The following is a 27,069-nucleotide window of genomic DNA, read 5'->3' on the forward strand; positions in this document are numbered from 1 at the left end:
GTCTCCCAGTTCCCACGCACTCCTGCTGCATAAAGGTCAGCAGTTGTTAGTGGCCTAACCGGTCATTGTAAGTCATCCTGGACAAAGTAGATAAATGATCATAATAAATAAACGGAATATCTGGCTGCAGAGCAAAACCCTCCCCGGCGAACGACATGTAAAGCAGCCGGGCTCTGTGACAGTGTGTCGTTCGGAGAAGTTCGGATCCCCTCGGTTTACGAGCGGAGCCGAGCGCAAACCGGACGCTCCGTCAGCGAGGCGGCCGCGCGGAGCCGCTTTCCGGCAAACATGGCGTCTGTGACCACGGGTAAGAACGAGAGCGACCGCCTCTGTTCGATAGCCATTTCTGTAAACATTAAAAAACCCGAAACCGCCGAGCGTGGAACTTGTAGGGCTGTTAAGGCACAAACAAACCGCAGGCGTGTATCGACATTATTACGATGTTAAACTAGTGCTCGTGACTCGTTGGAGTCCAGGCAGCTGATTGATGATGATCGCGTATGAATGATATGATCATAATGAATAAGATCGAAGTAATGCGGAAGGCGAGATAATTGGCGTTGAAGTTGAATGTAAGTGGATTCACAACAACAAGTTCTCTGGTTAAATGTAGTGCTGTGAATGTGACGTTCTTTGACTAGCTGCTCCGTTTTAGTCGCGATCGGCGCCGCTAAGCAGCTACTAGTCTCTCTCCCACAGTTTTGACTCGCGCTGCTGGTGATGTTTATCTCCTCAACGTGTCCGACTCGACTCGACTCGCTACCCTTCAACGAGACGCGGCTCGAGTGTGAGGAACAGCCTGAACTGTCACTGTGTGTTTTCGACATGTACTAGTAGTATGACGACGGGCTACTAGTCTACGCGGCACACGACACGACCCGTTCGTTCGGAGTTCAGTCCGCGGCGCGTGGGCATTTTTGGCGGTTCCCTCTCCGTCCGCGCGCGCGGTCCTCGTAACCGGCTTTAAAAACACAAAGCAGTTACTTTGTCACTAAGTGCTCAGCATGGCGGCCGAAGCCTTGGCCCTTGGCTTTCTCCGTATGGTGAAGGAAGGAAGGGGAGGACGATTCATGTGCTGTCCCATGCTGCTCTACTATGTTTTACTGTCTCATACTCCTGTACTTTGCTGTACTGTACTCTTCCACTGTACCTTGTTGTCCTGTGCTCTGCTGTCTTTCCCTTGTACTGTACCTTGTTGTACTGTGTTGTGTCATGTTGTACCATGCCATGGCATGTACTGGGAGCAGCTGGTAGTGTAGTGGTTAGAGCTACTGTCTTGGACCCAAAGGTCGCAGGTTTGATTCCCACCTCTGGCTCTAGTAAGCAAACTTGAGCATGGTACTTACCCTAAATTGCTCTAGTAAAAATTACCCAGCTGTATAAATGGGTAAACCATTAAGTAACTTAACAGTGGAAGTCACTTTGAAGAAAAGCATCAGCTAAATGAATAAATGTAATGTACTGTATTCTTGTGCCATACCTTGTTGTACTGTGCTCTACTGTCTTGTATTGTACTCTACTGTTTCATACTATACCTTGTTCTACTGTGCTCCGCTGTCTCATGCTGTGCCGAGCTGTTGAAGTCTGTCGGACGCAAGACTTGATGGCTCTAAAAATAAGGCCCAGCTGGTGTCCCTCCAGCATGTGGTGTCCTCAGTCAGACATACCATCTCCTCAGTCATTGCTGTTATTTTTGCATCGCCACTTGCCTGGCAGTGATTTAAGTGCTGTAAAGAAAATTCCCTTAGGTATTGCTGTGAGTTAAAGAGTACTAAAACATGCACAAACCACCCAGGTTCAAAGGAAGTAACACTTTGAAGTGGTGATAATAGCATTTTATTTCATTCTTCAGAAAAGAATTAAATTTAACGCTCAAATGCTGCTGTTTGGCTACTCAGGGTTCTGTTCATAGTTCTCTGATTATATTGATTGTGACAGGGAAAGGTGTTCTTCTAAATTTTGATCAGATCCATCTAAAATTGTGCTTTTTACCATGAGTTAATCATGGTATCTCAGATTATATTATGCTAGATACATTTTTTTTTGTTCTTGGTGAGCAAGCATATTTTATGAATATGTTGTGTCCCATATCACTAGTGTGTGTATGTGTTGTGTCCAATATAATTTGTTGAATATAAAAAAAAAGGATAATTTTGAGTTTTTTCAAGAACACTGGCTCATTACATTGTTTTAATTACTTTGTCATTCTTCCTGACCTCCAGCCACCTCAGAGTGGATCCAGTTCTTCAAGGATGCTGGCATCCCCCCGGGTCTGGCCGTGAACTACGCCGTGTCCTTTGTGGACAACAGGTGATTGACACTAGTGGAGAGAGGCTGGATCTACCTGAAGCAGCATCTTATAGCACTTACCTCCACATAACACAACTTTTCATTCATTCATTCATTCATTCATTGTTCAGCATCACAGAGGTTTGGAAGAAGCACAGGGAGTGAGACAGTACAACATGGACAGGACACTAATCCATTGCAGGAGTATCATACACACTTGTTCACTCACACACTATGAGCAGTTTAATCACCAGTTTACCTGAAACACTTGACTTTGAAATTCGGGAGGAAAATGGAGCATCTGGAGCAAATCCACACAAGCAGGGGGAGAAATGCAAACTCCATACAGACTAAGCCAGATTCAAACCCAGAGCCAAGCAACTGTGAGACAGCAGTGGTATCTAGAGCACCAAAGTGTCATGGGTTCAATCCCCGCCTATGGCTGTAGTACCCTTGAGCAAGATACTTAGCCTAAAAAATTGCTCCAGTAACCTAACAGAGCTATATATATCTTAACATTGTAAGTTGCTTTGGAGAGAAGCATCATCTAAATGAAAAACATCAAAAATAATAGATTGTAAAACTGACCCCACTATAAAAAGGCAATTCAGTAAGACTCCTGGAAAAGGGTTTTTATACTAGGTAAATCTATAAAAGGCATATAACAGTGATATATGTTCTAAAGAGGTAGCATTGTAGTCTCTGTTGTACCCCACTTTGATTTAGTCATTTGAAAGAAATTACATTTTTAAAGTAATTTTAAAGTATTCTCACCAATGTCCTGCTCTAAGATGACAATATTTGTATACATTAATTGTTCTACTTAAAACATGTTGGGACTCCATATCTTTTCCTAAGTCATAATGTACTACTGATATTGTGCACGTTGTATAAAATAGGTATGATAATGGTAAATAGGCTAATTAATTCTGTCAGTCATTTGTGTGATTCATGTCTGAAGCAAAAGCAACCTTTGTCATTTTTCCACTTGTTCAACTTTTATTAGTCATACTTTAATTTCCTTTTTTTAACCAGCACTTAGGGCTTTTCAGACGTGCTGTATGGGGTTAGTGTAAAAAGGCACAAAAACATATTGCAGGAATGATAATGTCATAAATCGCCACGGCAACAGGAATGGAGGTTTGGCTGGGAATGCAAGGAATGCTGGTAAATGCTATTTGTAATGACAAGGTTGAACTTAAAATGGCTTGATACAGGAAATTAAACATATGGCTGGAACTGCTGTTATCTTTATATATTCAGGACTCACTGTATCTTTTCTTCACAGATTTAACTAGTTTATTAAGCAAAATCTAGCACAATACCTATTCTAAAGTGTGATGTGACGTGCATAAAATAAGGCTAAGTAATGGTATGGATATAGGAAAAAGCTGTAGATAAGATCAGTATTGCCTTCCACTGTTAGCAAATGTTAATGCTGTAGTTAAATATGAGCTTATTCCTCTCTCTTAGGATCCAGAAGACCATGCTTATGGACCTCAGTAAGGAGATCATGATGGACCTGGGCATCACAGTCATCGGTGACATCATCGCTATCCTCAAGCATGCAAAACATGTTTACAGACAGGTGAGAGTCGGGGAAGAATTGAAATGTTGCGCTCTGTAAATGTGAAAGTCTGAACTTAAAGGCCAGTGAACCGTAGTTGCTCTGCACGTGACCTTAATTTAAAGAAATCCAAACTGCATGGAGCCTCATAAGCCTCAAAGAGCATTAGATCACACAGCATGGGAGAAACAGAATGTCAGAACTTCAGAAAACAGTCTGTAGTCTAAATACTGTAAAATTCCTCTTGGTGCTCTCAAAGTGATATTTAGAATATATAAGAAATTACTGTGGCTTTGCTCATTAATGCAGTTATTGTCATACTGGTTCATTTTCTTGAGTAGCTGTAGTCGTTGCGAATGTAGGAAATAGTGGTGATGTGCTTCGGATGGAGTTAAATCAAAGGTATCCTACACAGGCAACCAAAAGGGTGTGTCGTGTGAGAACTGAGTGGTACAGAATCCCCCTCTGTTGAGTGTGTTCCAGAAGCTCTTAGAGCCCCTTGTCATGTCCCCAGGACATGTGTAAGATGGCCACAGAGGCGATCACGTCAGGGCAGACCAGCGTTCAGGCTGAGCTGAGGCGTGCCGCCAATACTCGTGAGTGTTTTCCCTTTTATAATTTAATGCCTGCAGACATCTGCTCCTTTTCCTTTCTTTACACATTTTGTGTGAATACCCATCCTTCTCATGAATTTTTCCACACCCCCCTCCCTTCCTTGCCAGCCGCCACGCGTATGATTGCCAACTCTCTAAGCCGGGAGTCCCCCCCAAGCACGCCCGTTCGCCGTCCTGACAACCGCCTCTCCGTGACTGTGTCCAACAAGCAGGCTAGCACCAAAGCAGGTATGCTGAACAAGCAGCCTTATTTCAGCTTATCTTCTACCCCCCGTACCTCTCCAACACCCCCCCACCCCCCCCGTGTTCTAACTCTCCCGGTTGGCCCCTCTCCTTCTGTGCCTGAGTAGGTGCTCTCACACTCTTCTGTGCAAGCTGTGAAAGTCCTGCCTCATCTGTCAAAAACCACCTTAGCACTGTATTTTGTCAGCACCCCCCTCCTTTATCACCACGTCCTCCTCTTCTGTCTTTCTCCCATTCTCCCCTTGTGCCCCTCCCTCTCACTTGCTCATCTCACTGACTCTCTCCCTCCCTCCTTCCCCTAGTGCTGAGTCGGCCGGCGGATGAAGGCAGCAGCTTACCAGTGAAGCGGCGACGTGTGACGGCAGAGATGGAGGGGAAGTACATCATTAATATGCCCAAGGGCACAACTGCCCGCACTCGCCGGATCCTTGAGCAGCAGGCCAAGAGGGGTACTTGGATTCCTCCTTAACACTCATCATGGCAGCCTCCCTAAGGAGGAGCCCAGAGATTTCATATTAGTTTAAACCAGCTGTACAGCTGCAGTCAGTACAAACTATGAATTAATCCTTTTTTCATATGCCGTCAAAGCAATCTATTTATTTTTTTTGCATTATTTAGATTTTCTTCTTATTAATGTATATCCTGTTGATTTGTTGTTTGTAGGAAATAAGTATATGTTGGTGTACAGTGTAAACTGTTCTGAATCAATGCAGTACATCTTAGGTTATGGTCAAGCAATCCACTGGCTGATTTACATGTTGAGTATAGTGATCCAGTGTTGCAGAGCCTCTGTACTGGCACTGGTCCAGTGACCCATCTAATGAATATAACTAATTTTATGCTTTTTGCTCTCTGATGCTAGTAAGAAAGATAAGACATGAAAATTTTGGCTGCATTGCTTCTGTCAGAGCTAGATTTGAAAACTAAGATCCATGAAAAAAATGTGTAATGATTGTGAAGAGGGTTAGGGATTGTAAATATGTAAAACCAACTGTTAGAGATGTTGTACATAAAAGGAGCAGTGTCTAAGAAACAATGGACACATACTGGGTTTGTTCACTTTGTGAGCAGTGTTGTCTTTATCAGTTTCGTTTCTACTGGCTCCTTATGCTCACAAAGTCCCAGGTCATATCTGACAAATTATTGTTGGAGCTCTATTCTGACCTTAACATTAAGGCCTTCTTATTGAACTTTTGCCCACTGACTATACTCTTGCAGCAAAGTCTAAATTGCTTATTGTCCCTTTTTTCACTTTTTTTAGAGAAGGCACTGAAGCGTACCTCAGTGTTTGAGAGGCTGGGAGCAGAGTCCAAAGCTGACACCACAACTGGAAGCAAGGTGAGGCCTCCAGAATAAAGAGCTGGTCTGGGTTTAGAGAGCTTCTTATGTGTGAGAACCACTGTTTTACTGCCTGTTGCCTTCCTTTCTGCTTCATTAGCCCACTGGAGTGTTTAGCCGGCTGGGTGGAGAAGAGGCAGAGGAAGAGGATGAGGCGGTGACAAGGAGACCGGAGGCAGAGGAGGAGCAGGGGGTGGAAGATGAGGACGAGAGTGATGGAGAGGGCTCAGTCCTGCAGTATGCCGGTGTCCTGAAGCGACCCCCGCCAACCCTTAAAAGGACTGCCATTGCTGCCACCCCTGCCTCTGGCCAGCTACCAGCCAAAGTAGTTGCCAAAAAGGCTCCCATCACCCTGCGCCGCTTGGGCACCAAGTCCATACCCGCGACCTCCCCAGCTGCCCCCTGCCCCTCTTCCAACGGGCTGTCCTCTAACAGTGCCCCAGCCCCTAAACCCAGCATCCTGAAGAGACTTGGCAAGGTGCCCCCTGTGCACGCCTCAGGCACCTCCTCGACTGCCCCCCCTCAGCCTCCTGATACTCAGGACAGCCGAGTAACTAGTAGCAGAACCAAGGCTGCTTCAGCCTTTACGCTGGCCAGCTCCAAGGTGAGCAGCAGCACTGGGGCTGTGGACTGCCAGGGGGCCCAAATGGACCACACAGGAACTGTCAGCGTCTTCAAGAGACTGGGTACCAAAAAAACCTAAAGTTTGTCCTAAAAGCCCCCAAAGATTGCCACATTGTCCCTTTGACCTCACTGGGCTCGAAAACCCTGGTACACTCCTCTTCCCTGTCCTGTACCCATTTACCTATTGTCTCACTTGACCCCCAAATCTTTTTACATCGGTCTGAAAACATGTACAGTTTAAATGTGTGTTTTTTTTTTTTTTTTTTTTTAAACTTTCACTTTGTGTGTTGTTGTGTGGTATCAAACACAAATCCCCGTGGGTTGTTTGGTCTATTCCCCTGCATTTCAGTGTTGGTATATTTTATTGATTCTCATGTATTTACCCACATATGCTAACATGACCGTAGCGGTACCGATGGAGCAGGAGTCGGGGTCATTATCCAGGCCAGAATGACAAAAACACATCAGCTAGCAATTTAGCATTACAAGGAGACTTGATCACTAGCTGCATCCTGCAGGAGAACCATAGCTTCAGAGTTCAATCATCTAGACCAGCGTCTTGATTTTATGTATTCTCTAATGGAACACGTTTCCTTTCCGGAGCTGCCTGTCACGAGAACACTGATGCATTTTTGGCCGAATGAGTAATTTTATCAGTACTGGTTTTAACAGAGAAGGATCATAAATGTAGAACTTCCTCAACGATGGCGCTGACTGGCCTGTGAAGTGGAGTGAGACTTGACCCCCGATATGTAGTTTCACATTTGCTGCCAACTCCTCGACCAGTATCTGATTAAAATTCTGTGGACTCACCGATTGCCGGTTTTTGCTGTGGGTCGATTATGGATTTTCCTCAAAGTCAGCTGCTTGTAGTGTTGTTTTTAAAAATAATTTTGATTAGTCACCGTAACTTTGCAGTGTTGTACAAATTTTAGACAAGAATAAGAGAATCCAGCTTTTTCAAACATACTAGAATACACTTCTTTGTCATGCAATAGTACTGTTAAGGTAAAAGAAACAAAAAAGGACTAACTTGTGTTTCTCTTTCATCCCATTTCCAATATAAAAGTTCATAACAAACCTGTTCTCTTTAAGGGCTCCTCTATTAATGGAGTCAGCTATAGGATTGTTTTAAAGGAGGCAGCAGATTAAATGTATTGAAATTAATGCTTTTCTGAACAGTAATATTTAACATTATCAGCTGAAGACAGTACATCCACAGATAGCATTTAGTTTACCTGAGATGACAGTGTGACTCCCCCCAACTGAGAGGTGAAAAATGGTTCTCATCCTCTTTCAGCCACAAGCATAAATGGAGAGATTTCTTTGACATCCTAGAGGTTGCCTTGTTGCCTTGATCAAGCAGGGGTTCAAATATCAGGCCACACAAGGGCTTTTGTCCCCCCAACTGAGTCTGAATGTCATTAAATTGTCTCCTTTAAACCAGCCAGTGTTGCTTCTCCAGCTGTGAGCGCTGTGATGTCACTACCTGTTGCTTAACTCGTTGGGCTGCTACAAGTGAGCAGTGGGGGCAATGAGCTCTCCTTCTTGAGGTTGTATCGGGGGGGGGGGGGTGTCTTGAACAGATGTCAATGAATGCTAAGTTAATAATTTTAATAAAATGAATCAGGTGGGGGGACTGAAATGCACGCACACACATTTTTGACTTCTTCAAATTATGAAAAATTTTGACCGTAAGCACACAGACCCTTCCCATACATTCCTTGCCTCTGACTGGTGTGCATGAAATTGAATAAAAATGGTGCAATGTGAAAGTAAATTTGTAAGACACAAATTGGTTCAGTGAGAAAATAATTGTAATATTAGGTTCACAAAGTAGGCACCGAGGTGGAAGTTTGTGTATGAACTGTTTACAGAGTGAAGACAACTTTAAGTTTTACATAGCATATTAATCCAGTTAATCCCATATGAATAATTTAGAAATTAATTTAGATTTGTAATTTTGAAGGTTCTGTTTCTTGAAAATGCAGGAAATGTCATGCTTCTAAATAAATCCAAAACTGTATGCAGCTTCATACACATTCTTTTTCGTGGGTGCACTCTGACACTCTGCCCTCTCCATAATCTGCGTCTTAATTTGGAAATGGCTTGATTGCAGTAAAATTTCACATGTGAAAGGCAAAGAGACCAAGAACAATGACTTTAATGTTGCCATGGTTTCCCCTACAGCTCCATCACATCTTTGAGTAGCTTTATGTGTAAACCAACCAATCAGTACAGTGCCTGGTGGGTGCAACAATAACCCCCGGGCATCACATTTGAAATTCTTTGACCTGAGGCCTCCTGCACATTGGAGGTAAATTGGGAAATAAATATATCTTTTATACGTCTTCCTTCTCTGACAAATTGGACTGCGGCTGTAAAAAGCCCAGGGTTCCAGTATGAGCAGCTACTGTATTTCCTTCCACTGTATGTGCAAAAAAAGTTTATATTTTCTGATGCTTATATACAAGAGCTCTTAAAATACATATTGTACACATACATCTAATAGTGCTTCCATCAACAGGGATTTGTAACCTAAAGGCTGCCAGTTTAAATCCCAGTAGTCCAGCTTCAGCACCTTTGAGGAAGGTAGTTAATCTGACCTGCTACAGGGTGATAAATAGCTCAGAAATGGATAAAGCTGCAAATTCATTATAATAAATCAGCTAATCAGCTAAGAAACAAATCTCATCATAGTAGTAATGCAATTTTGAAGTTGCAGTCCTTTCAGGTCACCCTTCTGATTGCTGAACGTTCTCAACACCTAACATGTATTTGGGGAAAATCATTCTCCTGCAGTAGTTTTTAACTTTGCTCCGGCATGGTTGGCTTCCTTTTGTAAAAACTTGAAAATAATTTTATCTGCAAATATTAGACTAAACATATTTGCATTTTCAATTTTTTACATATCTATATACTTTATTTGGGTATCAAATTAAGTGAGTACTTGATGCTCCTAACTCACAAGCAGGTGCTAAAAATTACAAGTATCACTCAGTTGATGAATATTTCTTCATATGGCATTATACAGTATAAACAGTGTGGCGAAAGCAGAGTGAAATGAGTGCACGCCCAAAACATCACTCAGATAAAAATTCTAGCTCCTGCTTGCAAAAGTATTGCAGCTTTACAGTGGACATAGATCAAAAGAATATGAGCGTATAGAACATTTAGAAAAGGTGTCCCAGGTAAATGTCCACTGAAGGTCAGAATCAATGACTCTGTCCAGCTTGGTAAAGAGAGTCCAGGTGGGAAAACTACAGCAGCAGGTCCTTAAACACAGCTTCTACATGCTAGGGTCACACAAGTGTCACGTCCATGCCCACAACTCAACCGACAGCACCTGACTCTGCTCCAGCACCTGATTAACTGCTCACCCTTTAAAAAACCTTTCTCAGCTCCCATACATGCAGAATCTTGTCAGGGACAACCGTCCTGCCTTGTGACTCCTTGCTCATACACAGCTCCAGTTCTCAGTTCACGTTCTCTTGTTTTGACCCCTAGCTTTGTTTCTTGACCACGTCCACAGATCTTCGTTTCAACTCTGATCGCCGATCAACCGACTCTTCGCTTCGTCTCCTGACCTCACCCGTGGATTCCCGCTCTGACCCCGACTGCTGATCGACCGACCCTCCGCCTGTCCCCGATACCGAGAACTTCCATGATCCTTTGACTCCAGACGAACGACTCCGCACTTGAGTCTTTCCGTCCCGGTTCTCTCGGCCTGACGTGACAACAAGGTGTCCTGACCCCACCCCTGCGTGTTTTTCTCAACCTGCAATCCAATAATATAGTCCCACATTCTATGCAAAACTGATTTGTTTCAGTTTTCTGTCAATTAATTGGAATAATTTTCTTTATTTTTTCATTATAAAATATTTTAGCTACTGCTTAGGTAAAGGGATGATTTAAACTGATTACAATGAATTGCCAAAGTAGCCAGGTCAGTTTTCACATTTATTCATTTAGCTGATGCTTTTCTCCAAAGTGACTTACAGTGTTAAAGTTATAATTATTATAACCTTATAATTTACACACACAGTCTGAAACTACTTGTGCAAAGCAGGATTGTAGCAAACCAGATCCTAACCCAGCAACACAGGCCACAAGGCTGGAGGGGGAGGGGACACACCGAGGACAGGACACCAGTCTGTTGCAGGGCGCCCCAAGCAGGACTCGAACCCCAGACCCACCAGAGAGCGGAACCGCCAAGCCCACTGCACCACCGTGCCCCCCATATAAGCTTGCACTTATTTATCATTTATACAGCTGGGCACTTTTTTACAGGATCAATTTAGGGTAAGTACCTTGCTCAAGGGTACTACAGCCAGAAGTGGAATCAAAGGAATCAAACCTTGATCCTTTGGGTCCAAAAGGTAGTAGCTCTAACCACTATTCTACCAGCTGTCCCTTCAGAGCTGGATACTTGTAATCTGAAGGTGGGTCGTTGGTTCGAGGCCCATGTCCTGTTGCTTAATCATACTTCCCCCGAATTGCTCCCCTAACAGTCCTCTGCTGTGTAAATGGACAAATCTTTCTAAAGTAGATCATCATCTAGCACCGTGAATCACCTTTGAATAAAACTGAGAACGAATGATGATAATAAAAAAGGTAGCAGTCAACTTGTTAGACCCCACGACATGTATCTCACAAGTACAGTTTATCACAACCGTTCTTTCTATTTTTCTTTCTCTTCAGCTTTCTCGTTTCCCGTGTATATTACTTGTGCCATTTTTTTCGAAGCTCCGCTCGCACTGCTGTGCGGTTCACGAGCGCCACGGCGCGCGGGGCCGCGCGCGAAAGCCGCGCTCGTGATGCAGCAGCGCCGCACGACTCCGCCGTTCCCACAATGCAGCGCGCGCGAGCCCGAGTTCACTGTCCGTGGTGCTGAAGCTGCGCGTGCCGGCGGCTCGAGCTCAGAAGAAGGAGGGGGGGGAACACGATCGGAGCGGCCGCCCTTCGCACAGCACCGTTCTCTGCGCGGAGCATCGAGCGGCTGTAGCCCGTCCAGCGCGAGGATAAGTGCCGGTTTTAGGGACGATATATCTTAGAGAGGCGAATCCAAGCTCGGAGCATCTCTTCTGCACAAATAAGGAAGGAGATTCGCTTCTATTCGCATTTCGCTTGAATGCGCGCCGCGGTGTCCTGTGTGTGTGCAGCAGTCCGTTTTTCGTCGCTGAAACCGTCCAACTCTCTCGCCTCGCATCCTTTATGCACAGCACGCTCGTGCCGGAGCAGCATGGCTTTGTGCTGTCGCGCGCACTGAGGGACATGGAAGCCAAGCAGCACTCGATCAAGAGCCTGAAGAGCTACCCGGAGACGGGGGGTCGGAGCCTGGCGGCGGCGGCGGCGGCGGCGGCGGGCGGGGACGTCGGCGGCGGCGGAGGAGGAGGAGGAGTGGGCTGCCGTGCCGGCGCCGCGGAGCTGGAGATGGAGGCGAAGATACAGAAAGCGGTGGAATTTAAGCTGGAGGGCCACCGGTGCTACAAGGAGAAGAAATTCCGGGAAGCGATCGGGAAGTACCACCGGGCTCTGCTGCAGCTCAAGGGTGTGCACGTCGCCGAGGGCACCACGGGCTCCGAGGTGAACCTGCTGAACCAAGCGGCGGCCAAGCTCACCGAGGAGCAGCAGCGAGCCGTGGAGAGCACGGAGATCGAGTGCTACGACAGCCTCACCGGTGAGTCAGCGCAGCAGCGGCGCCCTTCTTCCAGCGGAGCCGTGCCGTGCCTGCTGCTGCTGCTGTTCGGTGAATGCCGCGCTCTGCGCTCTCGGACCCCGGCCCGGGTTCCCCACCTCTGCCATTGTTCATTCCAGCAGATCGGCGTGAGCAGTGAGTGTAGGCCGATATTGTTGTACAAGTTCCACCTTCCCCTTCGTCGTGACACATAACAAGAGCCCATTTCTTGCACAAGCAGCGCAGTGAGTGGCGCGAGCGCGGAGCGCGGAGCCCGGAGCGCGGAGCCCGGAGCTCGTCCTTCTGCGCTATTTAACGTGCTTCCAAGTGTTAGTCACATCCCGGCGGTGTCACGGATCGTAAGTCACTGACCAGGCTACCTTCAGGGTGCAGTATTTGCTTGTGCCTCGCATCCTTATAATCCACGGATGCGCTGAGATTGGAGATTAATTGATCAGCACTTTCATTTGTTTATTTTTTTTAAATTCTCCTCTGCCTCCCTTTTCTTTGTTTCCTGATCTCCTGGGTTTGCTCTGTCACTGTTTGTGCCTGTGTCCTTCTCTGTGACATGGTCAGGGTGAAGCAGGTTCTTTAACCATCAGGTCGGTCAGCTGGCGAGGGTACCTGCTGGTTAGGTGACCTCCCCGGGTTGAACTTCATCTGCTATTGATGGGACTGAAATAACGCAACCCCCCTCAGCTCGCGGGCTGCGTTTCGCCAGCACATAATGTTTTCGTAATACCCTCTGATCGCAGCATGCTGCTTCTCTCTTACGGGGATTCTGAGAGAACATTTCCACGCCGATCATGTTCCCTGATTAAAAAATATATATAGGTTCTGCAGTGAGGTGTTTTTCGAAGGTTGAAAAGCCGGAAAGAAAAGGTTCTGCATAAAGACAACATCACCTGACACTGGTTCTCCAAAGGCTTCCCGACAGCAGCCACCTGACCCCAAATGGCCACCTGTCATGTCGAGAATGCGAGGGAGCTGCGCTTCAATTGGGTGGTCAGTGCGAAGCAGAAGAGCAAGGTTGGTTACAAGCCTCTGGCTGCATCGCAGTCACACTGTGTGCCCTGTGTCGTGCTGGGCTTGCGGTCAGTTGATTTTTTTTTTCTTTTTTAATTTTTTTTCGGGAGCGGCAGGGGGAAGGGGGCATTCGGCTGACAGTTCACAGTTTGTGCAGCTTTAGTCCCATGGAAGGCCAATGAGGTGTGAAGGAGATAAGTGCTTTACAATCAGTGCCATCAGCATGGGATTCTTGTGGCGTCGTTTAGACCTCTTCCCTTTTGCTCTCATCCTTCAGATTATCAAAATTGCATTATTACCGCTATGTGCAGGGTTTAGGGGAGCCTCTTTTGATGGATTCTGAGTCAGAATGGGCAGGGAGAGAGAACTGTCTCAGGGGACAACAGGGAGGGAATGAATGGCACCCAGTCCCTGTGTTTCCGTTTGTCTCAGCTGTAACAGAGCGCCACTCGGACACGGGAAGATGCGGCTGAGTGACAGTCAGAATTCTGCGTGACCTGTCATACCCACTGTGACAGTGCTATGTGTGTGGGAGAGCTCTCACGTTGTCCACTACTCGCATTGCTATTTTTTTCACTCTGCACTGGCCACATTTTTTTTTTCATTACATAAACAACAAAAGATGATAAATAGTTTTCTGTGAGCGTATTGATCTTGCGCTCAGTGAGGTGCAGTAATTGTACCGTGACAGAGATGGAGGGACAGAGGAAGCAGGAGAACATAAGTGTTTAGTGGAGACACAACAAAATAAAGAAGGAGAGAAAGTGGGAACAGAAAGAGATAAATTGCTGCTTTTTTTATGCGTAGCCGTCTCGGAGCAAACGTTTTGTGGTGAGATTAAGTAGGTAATGATAGAGAGAAAAGAAGGAAGAAAGGACCCAAATTACAATATGGCGCCTGAATCTGTCTGAGTGTCACGTAACAGGATGAATTGTCCATTTTTTGCCTTTCATAAAAAAAGTACCAAAGAATACAATTCCTTTAATATTGTTTTTATTCTCTGATGAGACATTGACAAGCTCCCTGAGAGGCGGTGTGTTGTATCTATGAGTGGATTGTACTGCTGTTTGACACGTTTCATTTCAGAGATCGGAGGTTACTGAGCCAAGGGTCACAGCCCTGCATTACGTTACTGTGCTCACCTAGGGCACAAATCACACACTGAAAGACCCAAACTCCTGAGATCCCTTGACAAACACATACACACAATGTGTACAACTGCTTGTCCCAAGTGGGGTTGTGGCAAGCTGGAGCATAGCCTGGCAACACAGGCCCTGGGTCTGGAGGGGGAGGGCACACACCCTGGAAGGGATGCCAGTCTGCCGCAAAGCACCCCAAGCAGGCTTCGAACCCCAAAGCCACCAGAGAGCAGGACCCAGCCAAATCCGCTGCACCATCGCGCCCCCCCCCATCCTATCCTTGACAAACACCAAAGAGCTTTTTACATTTTTCATTTCTGTACTTATTTCTATTAAAAAATATGTACAGCTCCGCAGTATTACAGGCTCTCTTTCGAGTGCATTTGGCCAAGTAGGCCATTCAGAAGTAATTCCACATACACATAAATTAAATATAGACCTTGACCAACAAATGAGAATAAACGAAGGAAAAAAAGTGCTCAAAATCTGCTGAGACAGCTACGTCCAACATGCCTGACCAGCTGATGGTAATGACAATGACGATTACGAAATTAATGTTACTCACTCGCCGGTTGCTGAAAAGCACGTCGAGCCTCATAAACAGGGTATGACTGCATTCCTCCAACGCACAAGGTATCCCCTTAGGCAAACAGTGAGCGTGGCTCATTCTGCCTCTAAGGTACAGGTGGCATAGCTGCATCTTCTCCCATTATTCTCCGGATACCCTAATTCTGTAAGATACTAAGTTATTCTCGCACAACCACAGGCAGTTAAAATCACACATGTACCGAAACATACATTTATAAATCCACCCCGCCATTTTCTAACCCACTTGCCAACACCACCTGCAGTTTGACTTAGGCAGACTTCACCTCCCTTTCCCCAGCAACAGACTTCTCATATGATCTCAGCTGAATTTTTATGTGATCCCAGCTGGCAGTTATTGTCACTAGTATTACTGCTGATTTGTGAAGGTTTTATATATTCACTCTCGCTGGCGAGCAGACGGCATCACGTGAACTTATCGTGAACTTCGCAGCCCCTCGGATGAAAGGAAAACCCCAAAGTCCTTCTTTTTTCATCCGCTGCCAGAAATGCCCCACGTCGAGGAGCTGACGGAGCGCGTGCCGCGATGGGAGGAGAAGGAGGTGGAGAAGAAGGGGGGGGCAGGGAGCTCGAACTGAGTCTTTGCGAGTGCCAGGTTTGCAGATGGCATGGCCTTGGCATCGGTTTCCGCTCGGCACCAGCCCCATCGTAGTGTACTGTACCGTGCCTCCCATTCACAGTCCTCTTTCTGGCCCCTGCCCCATTCACTGCTCCGTGTGTCGGGTGGCGTGATGTGGGTAGAGAGAAAAAAGAGAGGACGGGGAAGAAAAGCCTAGATTTTATCTTCTGGATGTTTGGTGAAGGGACAATATAGTTAGTTGTTTTTTTTTTGTTTTTTAAATTGCAGTTATTTCCACTGTGATTTTTTTCATTGTACGTAGGAGGATAGGAGATAAACTGAAAAGCTCCCCATGTTTGAAGGCTCTGGGAGGGCAGAAGTGCTCTTACCATTCTAGTGAACAAAGCCCAGGTGGTTGTGAGGGGGAGTGGGAGAAGGAGAGGGAGATCGGGGGGGCGAGCGGCAAGGCTTCTATTTGGCTTCCAGCTAAATGTTACAACATAGCACTCGGAGGCAGAAACAGATGCCCCCCAAAAATGGCATGATGAACATACGCACGGTGCGGCCGCGAGAGAGGAAGAGAGAACAAGGATGCGGGACGTAGAGAGCGAGAGAAAGGAGAAAACCGACCCCCCGTTCCTGTCCCTGAGCCCCCAGGCCTACATTCTGTACAGAAACGGCCTTGTTGTGAAAACTGGACGCCCCATACGGCTGCAAACGAGGAGTGAGAACACACTGTACTTGCGGTAATAGTCCATGTGCTGTAGACAGTGCACTGTAATGGCTTGCGATGAAACACGGATTACGGTGCAATACTTTGTTTACGCTTCATAGCTCGCTTTTTTTTTTTTTTTTTTGCATTTCTGTCAATGGCCCGAGTCTGATGAATGACTAACGGTTTTCTCGTATAGTTCTTAAAGTAATGTGAAATGTTGCTTTCCGCTTGTGTTACCATAGGAGAGAAGAGCTGTCTAAGAGACAGCGCTCAGACACCGAGTGCAATGAATGACTTGTACCGTCAAACAGTGCCGACTCATGGGTTTGTAATTCGCAGGACTCACCAGTTTTGGTATTCCCCCACTTTTTTACACATAAGGAAAAATAGAAATGTTTGAAAAGATGCAAGTTTTACCAAACTTAAATAAATGAGTAAATAAATACTTTGTAAGCCTTGTATTGATGTTTGAAAAGGCTGGTATCATTTATTCCTTTGGCCGTGTCATGTCGGGCTGAGAAAACCGGGACGGCGGGGCCCAAGTGCGGAGTCGTTCGTCTGGATTCAGGGGATCGGGCAAGTTCTCGGTGTCGGGGACAGGCGAATGGTCGGTCGATCGGCCGTCGGGGTCAGAGGGGGGATCCGTGGGCAAGGTCAGGAGACGAAGCGAAGAGTCGGTTGATCGGCGGCCGGCGTTGAAACGAAGATCCGTGGACGTGGTCGGGAAACAAGGCGAAGGGACGGAAACCGGAGGACGAGAACCGAGAACGAGGGTTGAGTGTGCGCTGGATGTCACGAAGGAGGGCGGTTGTCTCTGACGAGATTCCGCAAAGGTGTGGGGGCTGAGGAGGGTCTTTTAAAGGGTGAGCCATTAATCAGGTGCTGGAGCAGAATCAGGTGCTGTCGGTTGAGTTGTGGGCGTGGACGTGACAGGCCGTTGCTTTTCTGAGAAGCAACTTACCTTTTGGGTTTGCACGCTAAACTTTTAAAACGATTTACCCATTTTTACAGCAGGGTAATTTTTACTGGAGATGGGATTCAAACTTGATTGTAAGGTGACAGCTGTAACTACTTCGCTACCTGCTGCCCTTAATAAAGTACTTTTCCTGCCCTAGTTGTAATAATTTAAAGATACTAGTAGTGCATAATGTATTTGTAGCCTAATACTAAAATAACATTCAAAGAATTTAAACTCTTGCAAATAAAAATATTCAGTGTACAATTTGTGGAATTACAGTTAGTTTACATCTTAGTATAGTGGTGTACTGCATTCAGGAGCTTTATAGAGATTACTGTTGTGCACAGCAGCTTTATGTCATGCTGCCACTTTCATATATTTTGAATGCGGTGGTGAACCATGTATTATTTTTTCAGTGGTAATAAATATGGTTACGGACCACAGTCAGAGTTGTTTCCGCCGCTGCGCAATGCGGCTGCATGTTATGTGGTTGCTTCCATTGGGGCGTGGTGTGTCTGGACAGCCGGACGTCCCTCTCACTGAGTGCAGCGTTTCCCTAGAGACACACCCTGGTCCTCCAGCTTCCCAAGCCTCATAGATTACACTGTGCAGTTTACAAAACAGCAGGTCAGCTGAGGACAAGCGATGGCTCATTCAGCAGATGCACTTGGAGCATATGCAGTAACCATGGTGATGATGACAACAACCTCTTTACCTGTTGTTAAGCACATGTTCCTTACTACCTTTGTGATTTACATCTCGGTGGATCCATGTACTTTCCCAGCTAAGGCAACGGTGATGATGACCACTGGCCTTTTACCTACTGCAGAGGGCAGAATAATGATGATGCCAACATGGATGAGGTCATTTTCAACATTAACACCGAGGCCAAGTGTCAAGACCACATCCTCATGAAAAATGAAGGCATTGACTGGAGAGCTGACTTGTGTTTGTTCGGAAGACTGAGGAGGTTTACGGGAAAGAGAAATCATCAATATTTCATGCACGTTAAAATAAAATACAGACGCGATGGCTTCCCGGGCCCTGGACAGTTTGACAGGACAATTGCTTGTCTGCATCTTACCTTTTTTTTTCCAGTGGTGCTAATCTGAGCAAGTTTTTACGACAGCAGTTTCCCAGGACAGCGGCTGAAGCAGCATGGGGTGTTAACAAGGGAAACCATGATGAAGGAGGTGAAAAACATGTATTGGGGGGAGGAGGGATTCTGAGGTTGGGATGTTGAGGGGTGTGTGCGCTGCACAGCAGTCCACAGGCGCCAATTAGAGGCGCACTGTGCAGACACCTGTTCTGCAGCTCGTTCGTCAATCCGACGGTCGCACTGACGACGCCAGAGTGGGAGGGGGCAGCAGAGCATGCACCAACTCCCAGAGGCATAAATCAGCAAGCTCAGTTGTACGTCAAGTTCATGGAGTCCAGTCCCTGTGTAGGGTGGGGTAGGGTTTGGATGGGACACAGAGAAAACAAGGACTGGTCCCCACATTGTGGCATTACAATGAGATGGTGTGTTTTGATGGTAGATAAAGAGGCCACCGGAACTGATATACCATTTCCAGTGATACCCTTTTACAGCATTCTTCTGTTGGACCTCTTGCTTATGACTAAAGCTAATATAAGAGTCAGGCAATGCTGAGTAGACTGCTATTAACCTGAGAAATAGAGGCAGGCATTGAGAGGAAGAAGCTGAGGAATTTGCAAGGAAGCAGGCGCAGGAATATACGCTGGATCCAGGAAATTTTCCCTTTGAGGACATAACATGGAATGTGTGTGGGAGAACATGTAAACAAAAGAACCAAACAAAAGGAGAACCAAGCAATCAGAGAAGGCTTTCAAAGACGAGGGGACGATTCGTCATGCCCGCAGAGCTCCACGCCATTCGGGACTTGCTTTGTGTGACAGGTCAATTTAGTAGAAGATCCATCTTGCTCATTGCTTGACCAGTGGCACCTTCTACACGTCGGACCATCGCAGCGTGTGAAATGTGAACAGAAATAGGAGGTGTGTTGGGAGCAGTGACACATGGGAGCAGGAGAATCAAGAATCAAGAAGGGGTATATGAAGAATGTGAACTGATTATGTCAACTGTTTCTCCTGGAGTGCTGGGGAAGGGGTAAAGTCGGGTAAAATTTGATGTATTTGTTTTTAAATGAATGCAAGTACAACAATAACTGCATGAAGTATATGAGGCTCGTGAATAGATGGTATAGTGCATCACCAGTATACTGCACATCCTTGGAGCAGTAATCCCCAAGATGGCATCAGAGCGGTCTAAACTGTTGAAAGCCTATCAAGAGTGGAGTGGTTTTGAGGGAGAAAGGGTTAAAAGGGAAGGTGGAGGCACTGATTACATCGGGGTGGGTGAAGATGCAGTTTGGAGGGGGATGGGGCCAGATGTCAGCAAAACTGATGTGCGTCTGGAACTGCCATTAAGCTCCCAGAGAACTAATTTCAGCAAGATGGACAGGAGTGTAATCACCGCCTGCAAAGACCAGCCCTAAATTAGCAGCGCCTCAACTTCTTGACTTGTCAGAAAACTATTTGCAAGAGAGAAAATTTGTTCCTTAGATCAGGCCTTGGAAGCGTAGCAGCAGGCACGGGGTGAGGGACCCGTCACAATCAATTTTAGTGAGTTTCTTCCGTTCGTGTTTATTTGTCTCCATCATTCGCTCTCTGATGCTTTTCAATTCCTCAAGTATGACTTCCCATTCCAGATTAAAGTTTCTGAAAAATTTTCTTTCCCTTTCTTTGAAGAGAGAGACAAGTGTTTTGAACACAGTCAATTTGGCATCTTAGATAATATTATACCCCCCCCCCCCACAGCACACATGTAATTCTGCAGTCAAATCTTCATAACCCATAATATCAAATCTTCGTATCCGGACATTGCGTCTTGTATCACATCCTGATTCCGCATGCCTCTTCCACAAGGAGGAAAGTTTACAAGCGCAGCGCTGAAAGAGTCTAGACCTGTGCCCCTAACACATTAGCAGCTTGTAGTGCATGTGGTCATCATTACTCTGCTAATTGATTTGAGATTTCCATTTGCTCCTTCCTGGCAACCACTGCATATCCATTAAATCCCTTTTCTTCCCCTCTCAGGGCTCGGTAGGAACACATGGGTCATACCTGCTAGGGTTGTGTTGGTAGGGAGGCTCCCCAACACAGACCTGCAACCTCTCCCCTACTTGCATGCTTCCCCTGGGGTGCTGCATGGCTCTGTTTCAGGTCCATTCCACAATGAGCGTGTTGGTAGTCGAGTCACTTTGCCACTGTGGTGGGGATTTTCTTCTCCACTCAACAAGTGTCCTGGACTTTGTTCTGTACACTAGTATTATGTATACAAGCCGGCAGCATGTCAGCGTCCCTTTCCCTCTTTGGCTCGACCTTACTCTGTCATTGGCGTGCCCCCCTGCGCTACTCAGCAACTGTTCTTGCATAACCTCATCTCCCCAGCCTTGCGCTGATGCCTTGTTGTTTTTCTGTCTGCTGTGAGCCGCTGTGCCTGGCAACAAGCACGGCGTAAGTGAGACAGACGGTTTAGGGGGCGCACAAAGAGAGTTGGAACGACCATTAAGCCATTAGAGGCAGAAACTGGATCCACTGAAAGCTTTCCAGGGTTCCAGTGGGATAGGACAACGGGAGAGATGGAAAAGAGGGTCAGGACATAAGTGGACATGGATAGTTATCTTATCGACACTTCAATGGGGTGATGGATGGCTGCATAATTTGGGAATCTCCCTTCTCAGCAGTCTCAGAGGCCAAACAGAGCCTAGTTTGCAAACTTGTGTCTGTGTACTACAGTATTGTAGTGTGCAGCATCCCATGTGACCAGTCGCAGCCCTGTATGCCTGTACTACATAACGTGCCATGTAATCCATCTCATGGAACAGAGGCTTAACACTTAGCTGTACGTATCTGTTGAGTTCTATTTCTTCCACATAAGTTTATTTTTCAGATTTTTTTATGATCCATATGCACACACACACAGTCTGAAACCGCTTGTCCCAAGCGGGGTTGTGGCGAGTCAGAGCCTAACCCAGCAACACAGGGCACAAGGCCGGAGGGGGAGGGGACACACCCAGGACGGGACGCCAGTCCATCGCAGGGCACCCTAAGCGGGACTCGAACCTCAGACCCACCGAAGAGCAGGACCTGGTCAATCCCGCTGCACCACCGCGCCCCTGATCTGTATACATTTTGCCTTAATTCTTTTTTTCCCCCATCGGCACCTTGCCGTTCTGATGCAAAGGAGACAGGCCCAATGACACGCAATTCTACACATTTATCTCTGGAAGGCTTCTCTGTTTAGAAAACAATGTGTATGTTAAAAAAAGACCTATACAGTGAGTCAAATCCAGCTTTACTCATAGCACTGACTTTGGGGTGTCGAAGCCTCGAACCTTTGACAGAGCAGGCAGGCATCTCAAGCAAGGTCATAAAAACATCAGACAGCTTTTTCTGGTCTGTTGTCCTTTCTTGTGATGTTGATTTGAATACATTCCTATGTTTCTATATGGTGGCATAGGGTACTGGGAATTCGCAAAGCAGCAGTGCAGAAGCAGACTGTTTTTTTCTCCGTGCTCTCCATCTGACAAACCAAGCCCTTTGCGCATAACTTTCTTTCTGCCTTCCTTCATTTCTCCTCTCTTTGCATTTTTTGCATTTACTAAATCCCTCCACTAGCTTTGCCTTTGATGTAATCAGAACTAAAAGTGCAACGGAACTGCCAGCCCTTTCAGCTGCCCCCCCCATGTTTCTCTGCTATGAGCTGTGGGAAGGTGACAGGCGCTGCTACACAAATGTCTCCTTGCATAATGCCAGTGCCCCCCCATTTCTGATTCCACGGACCCTGCTCCTCCCCCCACTCCTGCCCCCTCTGGTCTCTCAGTCCTGACTCATGCTTGCTTCCAGCTAATCACTCCTGACAGGACTGTCTGTATATCAGAGCATGCTGAGGGAGGGGTCACAGGAAACGTGCCAGAGTGGAATGGGCAGGTAAAGGTGTGTCATGCTATGTCGTCAATTACTAATTTGTGTATTATTATTATTATTATTATTATTATTATTGTGGTAGGTTCAGTCGATGCCCAGTGTGTGGCAGGTCTGGGGTTCGAGCCTGCTTGGGATGCCTTGCAATGGACTGGCGTCCCGTCCTGGGTGTGTCCCCTCCCCCTTTGGCATTGCGCCCTGTGTTGCCGGGTTGGGCTCCGGCTCACCGTGACCCTTGGGACAAGCGGTTGTAGGACAATGGATGGATGTATTATTATTATTATTATTATTGTAGACTATTCTGAAATACAATCTATTTCCGTTTTCACGCATTCTGAGAATCCCCACGTGGGATATCAAACCTGCAGTGTTCAGGCAGAGGTGTCGTGTAAACCTCAGTGTAAAGCCATTACCCTTTCTACTCGCCTGTTAGCAAAAACAAAAGTTGCACGAGCCGCCGTGACGAGAGCTGCTGTGTCAGCCAAAAACCTGGATTATGAAGCCAGGGATTATTCGCAAAATCTTATTCATGCAAAATGAATGTAAGAAGGTGAGCCGCCTGCTTTTTTCAGGGCACGTCTGTTTGAAGCGCCGCTGTTCCCTTGCAAGCGGCTTACTACAGCCTGATGTACACTACTCCTTGGCTGCTGGAGCAGTTTAGAAGGTAATCACTTAACCAGCACCCTATTCAGGCTGCTTTACAGATATCCTCAGAATCTATGTCTGCTGGACCCCCATGGGACTTCAGTAGCATCTCCAAGTCTGAGCAGTTCTGGTTTATCCCTGCAATATCTTCCAGACCCTTGATTAAATCCTGACTTTGGCTGTCATCTGTCATTCAACAAACAAAACTCACTACAAATGTCCAATTAGTCTGCAAAGCCTCCAAATTGAAGCTATCTGGAGCACCAACTGGCGGACACATCAGCAGACAGAGGCTCCAGGCCCCCTGATAGAAACCGGTTCTTTGTAAAAGTGCAATCTGCCCTCGGCTGCATTCTGCTCATGTCTTTTCACTTTTCAGTGCCACCAGCCAGTGTGCGGTTTCACTTTTCGCACATTTATTCGACAGCTTTATCCGCGCGATGTGATTTAGTGAACAAAGAGGTGCACGTTCAGGCAAAAAGGATGCGGCTCCGACTGAACGTGGTTGCGGTCCCATTGTAAGCAGACGGTTCAGATGGCAGCGCTGTGCTATAGTACTAAGTGTACTATAATCCTGGCCTTAGAGGAGCAGTGCTGCTAGCACACGATCAGAGGGCCAGGGCCAGTGAGGAGGGACATCGTCAGAAGCCTTTCCTGGTCACGGGCTCTGTCTTTTCTGCTAAACAGTGCAAATCCTCTCTGTTCACTGCAGTCTGCTGCTCTCCACACTCGGGCTGTGCTGCCTTCTCTTGTGACATTTACTTTGGCACATTCACACTATGTATGTCATAAAAATGTGCACCCTCTCCCCAAATATTCTCTTGTTAAATCTCAATCCAAGCACATTTCTCGATGATGTTATGGTATGTAGGTGAACTAGTCTTGTATATTTGGCAAGAAGGGTATTTTAACAGGAGGTGTGGTGGTGCGGTGGGTTTAACTGGGTCCTGCTCTGTGGTGGGTCTGGGGTTCGAGTCCTGCTTGGAGTGCCTTGCGATGGGCTGGTGTCCCCTCCTGGGTGTGTCCCCCGTGCCCTGTGTTGCCGGGTTAGGCTCCGGTTTGTCGGGACAAGCGGCTTCTGACAGTATGTATTTTAATGTTATGGTCTACACCAGAAAGTCCCTGTATAAATATGTGGACGGCTGAAGTATTTAAATTTCTCCCACTTGATAAACTGACATTTGATTTGCAAGACAATTGTGAAAAATTCCCGAATGTCCGGACACCCTTCCAGGCACTATAAGAAAGTGCTACATACTTGTCATAAATTGTAACCTTTTGACCCTGAGCCCTCGCTCTATGTAGATGGACATATTTGCAGTTTCTCAGGGTACTCTCCACCTGGATGCTGCTGTGACCCAGTGCTGTTCGTAAAACCGATAAAAAGGAAAGGTGCTTATAGGGCACCAAGTTATTATTATTTTTTTCAGAAAGCATATTAAACAAATGCAGGAACATGCCGCAGTAAAAAATGAAAGTGGTTGTTCTAATATCAATTAGCATTACAATGGAATTTTTCTGTCTCATGTATTGTGTTCTGTTTCGTTTGCAGCGTCCGTTGTATTTTAAATGTGAGATGTATAAAAACTACTCCGTATTATTCTTTAAAAGAATCCGGTATGCCGCAGTTCGGCTGGAGCTGCGTCTTGTTCTGCACTAATAGCTAACCATACTTTAAAATTCTTTCCCTTTTAATTTTACTCATTTCCTTTAATATAATGTCCTAATGCACTTTGCCGCCCTGTTGATACTTCCTTCACAATTTTTAAGACTCTGATGGTGGAGTCATGGGGAGGGGGGGGGGGGGTGTGGTAGCGCAATGGTGCAGCGGGTTTGACCTGTGCCTTCTCTCCGGTGGGTCTGGGGTTCAAGTCCTGTTTGGGGTGCCTTGCAATGGAAGGTGTCCTGTCCTGGGTGTGTCCCCTCCCCCTCCAGCCTTATGCCCTGTGTTGCTGGGTTAGGCTCTTGTTCACTGTGTCCCCCATATGGGATGAGTGGTTTCTGACAATGCGTGTGGTTGTGTTGTGTCCTAAATGATTTTGCCTTCTTTCGGACTGCCAGGGCCCACGCTTCACGGTGTCGTTCAACCGCACGTGCGGCTTGCGTGCCGCGCAATGAGCACCGTGACGCCCGCGGATGTCCACAGCTACGGCACCAAGGGTCACATCGTTACCGTAAATGTTAAAGTGAGCTGTACTTACAACACCCTCTTTCCACCTGTCTGTCTCTCACACACTTTCCCCTTCCTACTCCAGTACGCCAGTACAAAAAGAATGGGTTCCCTCGTCTCTCCGCCCCCTACCGCAGTGGGGTTTTCAGCCCTCTTTTGACTTTACGACCGTGTTCGGGGGACTTAACCAAGGCTTCCTTCCTGTGTCCAAGCGTGCCTCCTTCAGTCGGAGCTGGTGAACTACGAGCGAGTCAAGGAGTACTGCCTGAAGGTGCTGAGCCACCAGCAAGACCACTTCAAGGCCATGTACCGCGCCGGCATCGCCTATTACCACCTGGGCGACTACGACTGCGCCCTGCGCTACCTGCATGACGCCAAGAGCCGTGAGCCTACAGGTACGGTGCTGCAACACCTACGGTTCCTTTTGTTTGCTCGGGAGAGAGATGCCGGGAAGCGACGAGCTGGCCCGTACCCGAGGTGATCTTCACAGAGGTCAGCTGTTACGGACAAAAGAAGGAGATTGTCTGGCGAATGAGCCTCTGGCCTGACTGTGGCTCTGACTCCACCTGTAAAGCGTTCATACTGTTATAATAGACGTGGAACAACAGGGCTGCCGGCAGAGTGCTGATGGCGATTGTACGGGCGATCCAATGGCGATTGTACGGGCGATCCAGTGTAACCCTTGTCACCCCTCTCTCTCTCTCTCTCTCTCTCTCTCTCTCTTTCTCCATTGCTCTCAGACACTAATGTGTTGCGGTATATCCAGCTGACAGAGATGAAAATGAACAAGAGTGGCCAGCGGGAGCGAGAGAGCGGCAAAGAAGCTCTGGGCTAATCGCCCCGCCCCACCCCTCCTTCCGCCTTGCCTCCACCCTAGTCCCCCCCCACCCCGACTGCTACCCGCCTCTCCCTCCTTCCAGTAAACACCTGTCCCCCAAATGCCCAGGGACCGGGGCGCCGCCCAGCGGTGGGCACAAGCAGCGCATCGACTTCCCCCGCCATCCCCTCAATCATACCGACAGACAGAGACACGCACGCACACACACGTACACGCACTCCTAACCCTTTGCTTTGGAACTATTGTTCAGGCTCAGACTGATGAAATGAGCAACCCAACAAAAAACAAAGGAGAGTACCGAAAGCAAACTATTATAACACTAATAGCAACGGTCGCGAGAGTAATAACGCGACGCATTAGAACCGGAAAGGCCTGCAAAAGACGGGGGAAATAACCGAGAGACATGTCACGTGCGTAAATTTCCTTTCTTTTTCAGTTGAGCAGAGAAGTGAGGCCCAGGGTTCGTAGGGGAGGCCGAGACGCCTGCGTGCGACTCCATCAGCCGCGTTGGTTTGGGAGAGGAGGACGCGACGCCGACCGAAAGAGGCCGCGGTCCTTTTTTAGGCCAGACGATTTAGAACGCAGCACTGTGCCGAACCGCACTATAATTCACGGAAAATCCACACCTACTCAGAGAAAATAGTGCCCGCCCCACCCCTTCCACCTCAGGCTATACCACTATTTGAGCGAGGGGGGGGGGGTGAAGGTCCTTTCCTCGACGTAGCCTCTTGTCTTTTTTGATACCGAAAAGAAACCGGCCCGGTTTTGTTTTCATTTTATATCTTTCCGCTTTTTTTCTTACTTGCTTGTCCAAGCGGGACTGTTTGACCTCAAGGGCTAATTCAGTGTTCGTAGTTTCTTCGTCGATATCCGATTTCACTCAGCGTTCTGGATGACGCCGTCGTCGCGATTCCGATTGTTTCCGTAATCAAGCAAGTACGCGTACCTTTTTATGTTACTGTTAAAAAAAAACAGAAAAGGAAAGAAAAAAGGAAATGCCATCGTCGACAGGTTCGTGTTCGTTTCGCGCCCGCCGCCTATCCTGGAAATGCGT

The 27,069-nt window shown here is 47.0% G+C and overlaps 2 protein-coding genes across 2 annotated transcripts; both read left to right on the top strand.

Moving 5' to 3' along the window:
• Positions 1 to 271: 271 nt before the first annotated feature.
• Positions 272 to 8,744, top strand: c10h19orf47 (chromosome 10 C19orf47 homolog). Its single transcript, XM_018748514.2, has 8 exons — positions 272 to 307; positions 2,223 to 2,310; positions 3,763 to 3,877; positions 4,371 to 4,452; positions 4,579 to 4,698; positions 5,016 to 5,162; positions 5,975 to 6,051; positions 6,152 to 8,744. The coding sequence occupies exons 1-8, from the start codon at positions 289 to 291 to the stop codon at positions 6,752 to 6,754; spliced, it is 1,251 nt and encodes a 416-aa protein (XP_018604030.1). The 5' UTR covers positions 272 to 288; the 3' UTR covers positions 6,755 to 8,744.
• A 2,793-nt stretch (positions 8,745 to 11,537) lies between these two features.
• Positions 11,538 to 26,987, top strand: ttc9b (tetratricopeptide repeat domain 9B). Its single transcript, XM_029255750.1, has 3 exons — positions 11,538 to 12,355; positions 25,390 to 25,572; positions 25,918 to 26,987. Exons 1-3 carry the CDS (start codon positions 11,890 to 11,892, stop codon positions 26,010 to 26,012), a joined length of 744 nt encoding a protein of 247 aa, XP_029111583.1. The 5' UTR covers positions 11,538 to 11,889; the 3' UTR covers positions 26,013 to 26,987.
• The last annotated feature ends 82 nt before the right edge of the window (positions 26,988 to 27,069 follow it).

This window comes from Scleropages formosus, chromosome 10, assembly GCF_900964775.1.
Source record: "Scleropages formosus chromosome 10, fSclFor1.1, whole genome shotgun sequence".
In the NCBI taxonomy this organism is placed as follows: Eukaryota; Metazoa; Chordata; class Actinopteri; order Osteoglossiformes; family Osteoglossidae; genus Scleropages; species Scleropages formosus.

Coding starts and splice junctions, on each gene's coding strand:
- c10h19orf47 (XM_018748514.2), top strand. Junction 2,311..3,762: donor GTGTCCTTTGTGGACAACAG/GTGATTGACACT, acceptor CCTCTCTCTTAG/GATCCAGAAGACCATGCTTA. Junction 4,699..5,015: donor GCAGGCTAGCACCAAAGCAG/GTATGCTGAACA, acceptor TCCTTCCCCTAG/TGCTGAGTCGGCCGGCGGAT.
- ttc9b (XM_029255750.1), top strand. CDS start 11,890: ATGCACAGCACGCTCGTGCCGGAGCAGCATGGCTTTGTGCTGTCGCGC. Junction 12,356..25,389: donor GTGCTACGACAGCCTCACCG/GTGAGTCAGCGC, acceptor CCTGTGTCCAAG/CGTGCCTCCTTCAGTCGGAG. Junction 25,573..25,917: donor CAAGAGCCGTGAGCCTACAG/GTACGGTGCTGC, acceptor CATTGCTCTCAG/ACACTAATGTGTTGCGGTAT.